Here is a 12,051-nt window from a genome sequence, read left to right on the forward strand (position 1 = left end):
TTAAATCGTGCATTCACAAATAAAAATGGGAGTGGAAAAATATTCAAATTTCCATCTGGCTCCCTCCTTCCAAAAAAAACATTGGAGAATTAAAAAAGTGCCTCTGGAAGATGCAGTTATTGTAAGCCTAGCCCAGTCCCAGTGAGTTTGTAATAATGAAGCCTGATTGTAGTTACTTTTGAAATAATTTACCATGGATAGTAAAATAGACACACCAAGAAACAGGTGATAAGCTACACTCAAATGAAACATCCATATACATCCTTGCACAAACGCCAAGAAAAAAGGAGCAAAAATAGGAAATGGTGGAAAGACACAGCAGGTCCAAAAACGACTGTGGAGAGAACAGAAAGGTTAATTATTTTGGTCATACAGCCCTAACAAGAAAGGGGGATGTTGATATTTGGAGAATTAAGTTTATTGCAGCAGAAAGCACGCACTGTTAATTATTCCACCAATATAGCTCAGTGCAGCTTTAGTCATTTTAAAATGAATGAGGTGGTAATATTTTGCATCTTGTTCTGTTCTATATTTGCTTTCATTGCAGCACCCAAAGACCATTTGCTGTTGAGCAACCGCGCACAGATTAATGCGAGTATGAAATACTTTGAAGACGCACTGCGTGATGGAAATGCTGCCTGCAGCATCCAGCCCTTCTGGCCTAAAGTGAGGTTTTCAAAAACTCAAAACTCCACCTCATTCCATTTGTTTCATCATTATAATACTTACCGTTGCATTGTAAGGCAAGCAGTATTTGCATCCTAAACAATCGATGTGCTTTGTTGTTAGGGTCACTTAAGAAAAGCACAAGCACTGGCTGGGCTACAGAAAATGGACAAAGCTTTGAAGGAGTATCTAATTTGTATTGCTTTAGATTCAGAAAATAAAACAGCAAAAATGGAAGCTCAAAAGGTAATTAAACATTCGGCACTATATAACTGGAACGCATACTTTATATATGCAAAGTAAAGACTGTTTAATTTAGTGTAGGTTCACAAGTCCTTATTGGAATATTAAAAGCTCAAATTAATAAAATATACACTATATAGGAGCTGCTGTAGGCCATTCGGCCCCTCGAGCCTGCTCTGCCATTCAATTTGATTATGGCTCACCTGTAGCTTAACTCCATTTACCCACCTTGGTTCCATATCCCTTAATACCCTTACCTAATAAAAATCTTATCAATCTCAGTTTTGAAATTTTCAATTGACCCCCAACTTTTTGGGCCAGAGAGTTTCAGATTTCCACTCCCCTTTGTGTGAAGAAGTGCTTCCTGGCATCACCCCTGAGCGCCCTAACTCTAATATTAAGGTTATTCCCCCTTGACTTCCCCATCATTTGGGTCATTAGCTTTATGTTGAATTTAACTCCTTTCTCGGGCTGTACATTATTTCTTCACTCAATTATTTACAGTTGCCTTAAATTTTAAATGGGGAAGCTGGCATACTTTGTAACGAACGTGGAATTTATTCAGTTTTGGGGTACAAATAGCAATCCTACTAGTGTTATATTGAAAGCATTTTTGTCTACTTTTCTGCTGGATTACAGCTGTCACTTTCAAACATGAAACTTGATCCTTAACTGCGCTTAAATTTTATGTAACATGAGGTAAATTGTAATGTTGTACATCCTTGAACCAATTATATTTCAACAGCTCAATTTTGGAACAACTTGTTGGCAGGACTGTTGCCTAACAAAAATTTGAATTTAACTGATGTCACAACTTTTTTTAAAACATTTAATCCATATTTCTTTGTTGCGCTTTTCCAGATCCTATATGATTTGCTTTCGCCCATTGCTGAAAATATGCACCAAAGGTTACCCGACATAATGCGACTCTTGTCTCCACGAGCTAGAATTAAGGGAATTGTCCTGAACTTGCTGGGTTCTAGAAATTCCAGCAACATATTTGAAAATTCATGCAAGGTAGGTGTATTAGGAAAGTGAATGTGATATTTCATCCTTTACAAAGATGCTTACTTGGAAGACTAGAGGTGAGACTGTTTACTGAATTTTCTTTGCACCTCGCTGCATGCTTCTTGTGTTATTAATCACCGTACATCTATAATAACAACAACAACCTGCATTTATATAGTGCTTTTAACGTAGTAAAATGCCCCAAGGCGCTTCATGGGAGCGTAAATCGGACCAAATTGACACCGAGCCAAAGAAGGAGACATTAGGACAGGTGACCAAAAAGCTTGGTCAAAGAGGGAGATTTTAAGGAGCGTCTTAAAGGAGGAGAGACAGAGCTCTGGGGCCTAGGTGGATGAAGGCACGGCCGCCAATGGTGGGGCAAAGGAAGTGGGGGATGCACAAGAGGCCAGAGTTGGAGGAACATAGAGTTCTCGGAGGGTTGTAGGGCTGGAGGAGATTACAGTGATGGGGAGGGGCGAGGCCATGGTCGGATTTGAAGACAAGGATGAGAATTTTAAAATCAAGGCATTGGTGGACTGGGAACCAACGTAGGTCACTTTTCAAATTCCTTTTGTGGAAAAATAGTCAAAATATCCTGAAACATGACAGATTGGATTAAGTTGGTAAACAAAACACTTTTTATCAAACCAGCAACACAGGTCCTGAAGCCATTTCTATATGAGTGAACTCCATTCATCAACTAAGCTAGCCTGAAAATTCTGTGATGGATTAACAAGTTCTAAATTTTTTGGATGATGCATAAACTTATATATCAAAACATAATTCTGTTAGGATGTAGATGGTGTTCGGAGATTGCTTGAGTAGTGGAGAGCTCCACTCGTGCATCGTAAGATTTTGTTTATCGGAATTAAGAACATTGCTTCCTTCTTTTTCCTTAAAGGCAAATGTAGATAAAGCTGACGTTGGCGTCAAACAAGAATGGAAGACCCGCTCGTACAGTAACGTAACCAAGTCAGCTCAAGTAACGAGAGGCAATGAAGACACACTGAAGAATTTGCCCGCTGATCTAGTCTTGACTAGCCCTGAAAAAAATAACATTCTGAAAACAATGCATAACATTGTTAAAGAAGATAAACCTGGAACAACCGAAGGCTCCAGCAAATGTATTAAACGAGGTACAATATTCGGTCAGATTAATCCTTAGGAGACAGGCACAAGTGTTTACTGTCAGGGTCACTGTTTTATGGCGACTGAATAAGTCTATTTACCTTTTTATTACATGGATTTTCACTGGTGTTTTGGAGATGGCATTCTGCGATTCTCCCCGTTTTTCAGTGAGATCACTGGTTTATAGGGATGACTACGCCAAATTTCATTTTTTATTACACCGGGTTACAAAATTTCCCGGGATTTTTCCTAGTTTTTAAAGGATCATATTCAACCATTCTGTCCATTTTCCGTCCAAAGATTATTGTAAATATTATTAATAATTAGTATTCAATGAAATGATTTTCATTCTAATTTATGTCACAGTATTTGATATATGTATTTTTAAAAATTTATTCTAACATGTAGCCAGAACCCAGAGTCCAAACAGAGAATGTGATGTCCTACCAGAGCTCGTGGATCCGTTTGACCTGGAGTGTTCCCTGTGTATGAGGTATACGTTAATTCCTGACAATTTTTTAGTGTTCTAGTTAACTCTTCCTACAAGATTGATGTCTTAGAATAAGAAAAGAAAGAAAGACTTGCATTTGTATAGTACCTTTCATGACCTCAGGATGTCCCAAAACGGTTTACAGCAAATTAAGTACTTTTGAAGTGTAGTCACTGTTGTAATGTAGGCAGCCAATTTGCGCACAGCAAGATCCCACAAACAGCTGTGTGATAATGACCAGATAATCTGGGGGGCTTTTAGGTGTTGGTTGAAGGATAAATATTGGCCAGGACATTGGGGAGAACTCCCCTGCTCTTCTTCGAAATAGTGCCATGGGATCTTGTATGTTCCCCTGAGAGGTCAGATGGGCCTCGGTTTAACATCTCATCCGAAATATGGCACCTCCAACAGTGCAGCACTCCATTGAACTGTCAGTCTGGATTATGTGCTCAAGACTCTGGAATGGGACTTGAACCCACAATCTTCTGACTCAGAGGCAAGAGTGCTGCCCACTGAGCCACAGCTGATACCATGGGAACATATAACTAGGTGGGCATAACTATAGAGGAACACTACTAATGTTTCCCCCCCCCCCCCTGCTGTTTATAATCATGGACATTTCAGTAATGGGACAGTCCTGGTTTGTAATCATGGACAGTTTAGTAACGGGACAGTCCTGGTTTGTAATCATGGACAGTTTAGTAACGGGACAGTCCTGGTTTGTAATCATGGAATGGTGGATCAATCTAACTTGAGTACAGTCAGAAGGGTGTGAGATTGCCACCCTTAGAAAAAGAAATCGCAAACAAAATACCAAAATCAGAAGGCGCACTCAAGCGTCAGTGTAGTTGGTATGAGTGGCAGAGAGTTACTACAATGAGCTGTAACTGAGCATGGTGGCTTACCCCTGGTGTCTTTCTCCTGTTATGCAGCAGCTGGCAGAATTAGCAGACTTCCTGTTTCTTCTTAAGGTTTCCGCCTTGTCTTTATTCTCATCCTCTTACAGCTCCAAAAGCAGCTCAATGTATTTCAAATGCGGGCTTACGAAGGACAGTAATCAGATTAATTGGTGGTGAGCTAATGGGGGGGGGGGAGGGGACGGAAGAGAGTGAAGGGTTGGCAAAAAGGAAATGGGGCCAGCTCTTCCGTCAGACACTCCATGTGTCACATCACTCACCAAAGCATAGCCTGGGAATTACGTGGTGCAAATATCGTAAGAACGAAAGACTTGCATTTATATAGCGACTTTCATGACCTCGGGACGTCCCAAAGCGCTTTACAACCAGTGAAGTACTTTTGAAGTATAGTCTCTGTTGCAATATAGGAAACGTGCCAGTCAATTTGCGCACAGCAAGGTCCCATAAGCAGCAATGAAATAAATGACCAGATCATCCATTTAAGGTGTTGGTTGAGGGATAAGTATTGGCCAGGACAACGGGGAGAACTCCCCTGCTCTTCCTCGAATAGTGCTGTGGGATCTTTTACGTCCACCTGAAAGAGCAGACAGGGCCTCGGTTTAACGTTTCATCTGTAAGACGGCACCTCTGACAGTACCGCACTGGAGTGTCAGCCTAGATTTTGTGCTCAAGTCTCTGGAGTGGGACTGTGTGCTACCACTGAGCCAAGGCTGACACTGTGTTAAGTAAGAACACTTAACGCATTCATATCAAATTCCTTTGCTGTTTTAACAGAGGCATTATCGCACACCACCATTAAAATAGCAGAGGAATTTGATAGAAACACTTTAAGCATTTGTGTGATAATATCGCACAGCATATATATTTTCTTTACCTGAAACATTTATTCCTTCTGAGAACTGGATTCCAGTAAACTCCACTTCAGATTCAAGAGCCAGTTTGGACCCTGTGTCCCTCAATATCTCTTTTGTAACCTCTCCTTGTTTCTTCCCTGCACTCCATTATTTTAATGGAACTCAGCTGAGTCAACACAGAGAAAGGGGACACCCGGAAGAGAGAGAGTTTTATTGGTTTACAAAGCGGCGTGCAGGCCAGTGAGGCTCCTCAATGTTTGAAGCTTGATTTGGTCATGTCAGAGAAATGACCAAGTCAAACGTTTACACTGCGGCAGATTTTTTAACTTGCCGCCCGGGTGTAAAACTGCCTTTGCGGATCGACGGACCGTTATCTCTTTTCTCGTTCCCGTTAAAATCGTTGGAAATAAAAATCGGGCGGATTCCATAACAGACGGCCAATCAGCAACGGCAGTTTTATACCCGGGTGGCAAGTTGAAAATCTGCGCCCTTCTCTCTGGCGGTCTTGGCGGGGTGCGGGGGATGGGGGAACGGTGTAGGAGCCACAAGTAAACACAGTCCCCACAGAAAGACCAAGTCGAGATGAGTAAAATCGCCTATGGCATGCCGAGGGTTAATTGTACTTCTCGTTGCAGCGGAAGGAAAGCGTGCAATTTAGGAGATCAGTGTTTCTCACAGGTTACACACTCAGTTCCGGGGCAACCTCAAATAGGAGAAATCCCCTTTCTTAAATCTGAATCAGTATTAACACTACGGGCTATAAATCCGGCCACGTAGCGCCCATTTTATAGGTGCTACGCGGCCTCCTTAGGTCCCAAAATGGCGTCTGGAATGCGCGCGCATGGTTCTAGCGTGACGTGTGCCGGACGCCATCTTGGTAAAGGCGTTTGCGCACGCGCAGATAACGAACGCCGGTATCATTTAAAGTAAGGAGAATATGCGTTAGATCAGTGTACAACGCTGATTTAAACTGATGGATACCATTTTGGCACTCGACACTCCAGCCAACACACTGTCTTAACCACGAACAGCTGAACATGTCTTAGACGGCCTGGAGGACCCCCCACCAGCTCTATTTAAAGGGACCATGCAGGGTTTAAAGGTTAGTTGCTGGATTATTGCTTCTGGCTGTTTTTGCATTTGTACCTGTTTTTGGAGGTCTCCTATACTTCAGTACTAGGACTAGGGGACATAGCCTAAAATTTAGAGCCAAAACTTGCAGGGATGAAGTTAGGAAACACTTCTACACGGAAAGGGTGGTAGAAGTTTGGAACGCTCTTCTGCAAACGGCAGTTTGATGCTAGCTCAGTTGTTAATTCTAATCTGAGATTGATAGATTTTTGTTAACCAGTGGTATTAAGGGATATGGGGCTGGCATATGGAGTTAGGTCACAGAGCAACCATGATCTCATTGAATGGTGGAACAGGCTCGAGGGGCTAAATGCCACTGCCACTTGCTGCCTCCTGTTATGCGCCACCTTCTCCTGCAAGAAAGCGGGACGTGTGCCGGTGAGTGTCCTGCAGGATGTTTGGGTGATGTGCCTGTCATGGTTGAATAGCTGCCAGTTTGTGTGACCTGTGAGTTGTGGGTGTGCGGCTTGCATATGTGAGGGAGAGAGGAAGCATCTGATTGGAAGAGTTGAGTACTGGGTGATGGGGGGTGTAGTGCGTGGAGCAGTGGATGCGGCTAGTGGTGCAGTTGGTAAGAGACGCCACTTGACAGTTGACCTCGCTCACCTTGGCCACTTGTGTCAAAGCATTGAACTTCTACCTGCACTGTATCCATGTTCGTGGTGCCATGCGCCTGGCATTGACTTCGTCCCCTACTGCCTCCAACTGCCTCTTGAGCATATGTCTGGAGGGCCTCTTGCCCCCCCTGCGGATATAGGATGCCCCTCCTTTTGTCCACCTCTTGCACCAAGGCCTCTAGCGCATCATCAGAGAACCTTGGTGCACGCACTCTCACAGGCCTGGTACAAACTCAGATCGGCAGATTGGTGAGGTCTGGTGTGCAGATTGGAGGATGTAGGATTTAGTAGTGCGCAACCTTTATTCAATGTTTTAACATTACTCAATAGTTTGTAAACATAGGGATGGGACCTGCATCTGTGTTTTACGTGTCCGATGTCTGATCTCCGTTCGGAATCCTTGAGGACCCGTATCTTATTTTTTGCAAATAAGAGGTGCAGGCTGCCTTTAAGTGGTGTGAGCCACTCACGCGATATCTGGCCCCCCCCCCCTGCTGGTGAGAAGTCACTGAACAACACAGCGAGGCTCTCGCTGAAATCAGGTAAGTGAGCAGGCAGTACAAATCTCACGTGCTGCCTGCATCGGAACGACTGGGTGCAGGTTAATCGCGCACCGCGACCCCCGCGCCTGGATTCGGGGGTTATCGAATTTAACCCCCCCCCCAATTTTAAGTGGAGCCGAACTTGTCCATTTTCATTGCATCAAATTGTTAGTCAGAAACATTATTATGTTCAGTCAGAGTGTTCTTCTTGTCGTGTTTTCTTTTGTGGCAAGCAAGAATTCAGTGCAAGGAGAGTATGAAGGAGAATATTCAACACAAAGTAACATGTAGGTGTAGTATCCTACTCCATCGACTAGATGTCATTATCGCACTTAGTAAATGCACGACTGAGTGTTTACAGTGCACACGTGACAACTTTTGTGAGGTCGTGTATATGGATAGCTTGCCAAACAAGGTGAGTCTTGCAGTTATGTCAGCCTATAATTGGAGGTAATTGATTGATTCCAATTTGAAATTTAAAATATTAGACTTTAATGAATCCCAAAGAGGTTTAATTTTCTTTTGTCAAACTCCTTTGAGTGCCGTTTTAACGCAGTTGCCAATCTGTTTAAAATAAATAGGATAATGATTTTTAAAATATCCCGCAGGAGTTTTCCATGAGCAAGAAAACCAGTGCTTCACAAGGGGAAATTAAACTCCTTATAGTTAGTCCTGTCTCCCTTCCTGAAATAGTTTATCAGTTGTAGCTTGAACAAAAGATTCAAATAGCTACGGTCTAAACTTAAAAGTAATAAAATTACTTTTCAGCTATTAAAATCAAAAAACATGTTGACCTATTTTGCATAGATTGTAGCATAGATGCATTTAAGGAGAAGCTAGATATGTACATGAGGGAGAAAGGAATAGAAGGTTAGATGAAGTAGGGTGGGAGGAGACTCGTGTGGATCATGAACCCCAGCATGGACCAGTTGGCCTGATTCGGTGCTGTAAATTCTATGTAATTCTATGAATAACAGTGATCCATTAATTGGCTCAAACAGAGCCTATCCCAGGCTGTTCTCACCACTGTGCTAACAGTGAAGCTCCAGATACAGGTTGATGGTAACATCCCAGCTTCTAGACATCAGAAGGTTGTCCCCTTAGTTATGTAACTAGCAATGTGTACTTAAAAAGAAGCCCTGTTTAAATCTGGGCAATTGATTATTTCTGAGAGGGTAGGATGGAACTTTCACTAGCTCCTGCTTCATATCTTGATATCTTTTCATGTTGGTGCTTTGGCAGGAAAAATCAGAGAGCAAGTTATTATCTTAATTGTGAGAAACTGGAAAGTACTGCAGTACAAAGGGATCTGGGGGTCCTAGTGCAAGAAAATCAGAAAGTTAGTATGCAGGTGCAGCAGGTGATCAAGAAGGCCAACGGAATGTTGGCTTTTATTGCTCGGGGGATAGAATATAAAAACAGGGAGGTATTGCTGCAGTTATATAAGGTATTGGTGAGACCGCACCTGGAATGCTGCATACAGTTTTGGTGTCCACACTGAAGAAAAGACATACTTGCTCTCGAGGCAGTACAAAGAAGGTTCACTCGGTTAATCCCGGGGATGAGGGGGTGGACATATGAGGAGAGGTTGAGTAGATTGGGACTCTACTCATTGGAGTTTAGAAGAATGAGAGGCGATCTTATTGAAACATATAAGATTGTGAAGGGGCTTGATCGGGTGGATGCGGTAAGGATGTTCCCAAAGATGGGTGAAACTAGAACTAGGGGGCATAATCTTAGAATAAGGGGCTGCTCTTTCAAAACTGAGATGAGGAGAAACTTCTTCACTCAGTGGGTAGTAGGTCTGTGGAATTTGGTGCCCCAGGAAGCTGTGGAAGCTACATCATTAAATAAATTTAAAACAGAAATTGACAGTTTCCTAGAAGTAAAGGGAATTAGGGGTTACGGGGAGCGGGCAGGAAATTGGACATGAATTTAGATTTGAGGTTAGGATCAGATCAGCCATGATCTTATTAAATGGCGGAGCAGGCTCGAGGGGCTGATTGGCCTACTCCTGCTCCTATTTCTTATGTTCTTTGCCACATTTCTGATTAGACTTGTTGAATTTCATATCAAACATCAGTGGCCTGAAGAAGTTAATTGACCCAATTCTTTCTATCGACGAGGAAGGACGTTATCAAGTTATATCCACCTAAAATATAACTCCGCGTATGTGTTTTATAGATGTTAGCAGTATTTTGCTAACAGCTGGTTGATTTATTTGATGGTAAATGGAAGTGTAAAAGAGACAAAGGACAAGATTGCTGTCCTTTATCTTGATGGAGGAGGAGGAATACTTTAAAATGACCCTTCAAAGGGTTAGGTAGAGTCGGGAGTTGAACTGTTGTGACACAGGATGATATATTAGAATAAATTTCACAAATTTTATAGTGTCAGCCGTGACTCAGTGGTAGCACTCTTGCCTCTGAGTCAGAAGGTTGTGAGTTCAAGCCCCACTCCACGAACTTGAGCACACAATCTAGGCTGACACTCCAGTGCAGTACCGAGGGAGTGCTGCACTGCCGGAGGTACCATCTTTCGGATGAGACATTAAACCAAGGCCCCGCCTGCCCCCTCGGGTGGATATAAAAGATCCCATGGCACCATTTCGAAGAAAAGCGGGGGAGTTCTCATGGTGTCCTGGCCAAAATTTATCCCTCAACCAACATCACTTAAGAAACAGATTACCTGGTCATTATCTCATTGTTGTTTGTGGGACTTTGCAGTGGGCAAATTGGCTGCCGCGTTTCCTACATTACAACAGTGACTACACTTCAAAAAAGCACTTCATTGGCTGTAAAACGCTTTGGGACGTCCTGAAGTCGTGAAAGATGTTATACAAGTGCAAGTCTTTCTTTTCTTTCTTACCAATAAAATAATTATTGTAACTCGATGCTGTCTAAGGTTTTCAACAGACACCGGTCTTGCTTGTAAACTCTGTTGTGACTCATTGCCATTAATGCAATGGAGACGGTGTAAAAAATATTTTCAAGGAGGATATCAGAACAGCGAGTTTATAACTATCAGGTATGACTGAATAGACTGGGGCTTTTTTCTCTAGAAAAGAGAATGCTGAGGGGCGACCTAAAATTACGAAGGGATTTGGTAGGATAGACGTAGAGAAAATGTTTCCACTTATAGGGGAATCCAGAACTAGGGGTCATAATTATAAGATAGTCACTAATAAATCCAATAGGGAATTCAGGAGAAACCTCTTTACCCCGAGAGTGGTTAGAATGTAGAACTTGCTATTACATGGAGTAGTTGAGGCAAATAGCATAGATGCATTTAAGGGGAAGCTCGATAAGTACGTAAGGGAGGAAGGAATAGAAGGATACGCTGATAGGATTAGATGAAGTAGGATGGGAGGAGGCTCATGTGGAGCATAAACACCGGCATAGACCAGTTGGGCCGAATGGCCTGTTTCTGTGCTGTAAATTCTATGCAATGAGGTATTTACATTTAGTATATGGCAAATAATATTGGAGGAGTCTCCTTATGTGGCAAGGTTTTAAACAATCTCAGATTTGTCGATGACATTGACTTGATAGCAACATCTAAAACAGATTAGATGTACGTGGAGAGTAAAAAGTTTGGATTACACATTAACAAAAAAGTCATTTGGGAAGCACCAGGAAGATGTACACCTTACAGTTGGAAGAGATGCAGTTGAACAGGTGGAAAAGTTTGTATAGCTCGGTGGGTTATATCAGAGAATGAGATTTGTGAAAAAGACATCAAAAGAAGGATTGGACTTGCTTCTGCTGCCTTTGGAAGATTAAGCAGGACACGGAAGGCTAAAGATATTTTGGTAAAAACGAAGCTAAGAGTTTATGAAGCGATGGTTATCACCGTGTTATTATACAGATCTGAGAGCTGGAACATGAGAAAGGTGGTTGAGGAAAAGATACTAACAGCAGAGATGACTTGGTTGAGCGGAATAATGGCAGTATCCAGGATGCAAAGCATCAAGAATTATATAATAAGAACAAGGTTTGGACAAGAAACAGGAAGATCCAAGAAAGGCGACTGCAATGGTTTGGGCACGTTTCAAGAATGGAAACAGCCCTGCAGCCAGAGATAGAAGGAACAAGCAGCTGAGGAAGACCAAGCAGTCTGGGGCTCTTTTCTCTAGAAAAGAGAAGAATGAGGGGTGACCTGATAGAGGCCTTTAAGATAATGAAAGGGTTTGATAGGATAGATGTGGAGAAGATGTTTCCACTTGCGGGGGAGACCCAAACTAGGGGCCTTAAATATAAGATAGTCGCTAATAAATCCGATAGGGAATTCAGGAGAAACTTATTTACCCAGAGAGTGGTGAGAATGTGGAACTCGTTACCACAAGGAATAGTTGAGGCAACTAGCATAGATGCATTTAAGGAGAAGCTAGGTAAACAAATGAGGGAGAAAGGAATAGCAGGATATGGTGATAGGGTTCGATGAAGTAGAGAGGGA

The 12,051-nt window shown here is 42.5% G+C and overlaps 1 protein-coding gene across 2 annotated transcripts in view; it reads left to right on the forward strand.

Annotated features, from left to right (window-relative positions):
* LOC137333135 (LON peptidase N-terminal domain and RING finger protein 3-like) overlaps positions 1 to 12,051 on the forward strand; it is a 42,505-nt gene that overhangs the window by 2,103 nt on the left and 28,351 nt on the right. For both annotated transcript variants that reach the window (XR_010965803.1, XM_067997301.1), the window contains exons 2-6: positions 548 to 666; positions 790 to 912; positions 1,771 to 1,926; positions 2,819 to 3,053; positions 3,454 to 3,538. Coding sequence is in view for 1 of the 2 variants with exons in the window: in XM_067997301.1 (XP_067853402.1) it covers positions 548 to 666; positions 790 to 912; positions 1,771 to 1,926; positions 2,819 to 3,053; positions 3,454 to 3,538 (718 nt within the window). In the remaining variant the exon portion in view is untranslated. The remainder of the gene's footprint in view (positions 1 to 547; positions 667 to 789; positions 913 to 1,770; positions 1,927 to 2,818; positions 3,054 to 3,453; positions 3,539 to 12,051) is intronic.

The sequence above is a fragment of the Heptranchias perlo genome, chromosome 15 (assembly GCF_035084215.1).
Source record: "Heptranchias perlo isolate sHepPer1 chromosome 15, sHepPer1.hap1, whole genome shotgun sequence".
Taxonomy (NCBI): domain Eukaryota; kingdom Metazoa; phylum Chordata; class Chondrichthyes; order Hexanchiformes; family Hexanchidae; genus Heptranchias; species Heptranchias perlo.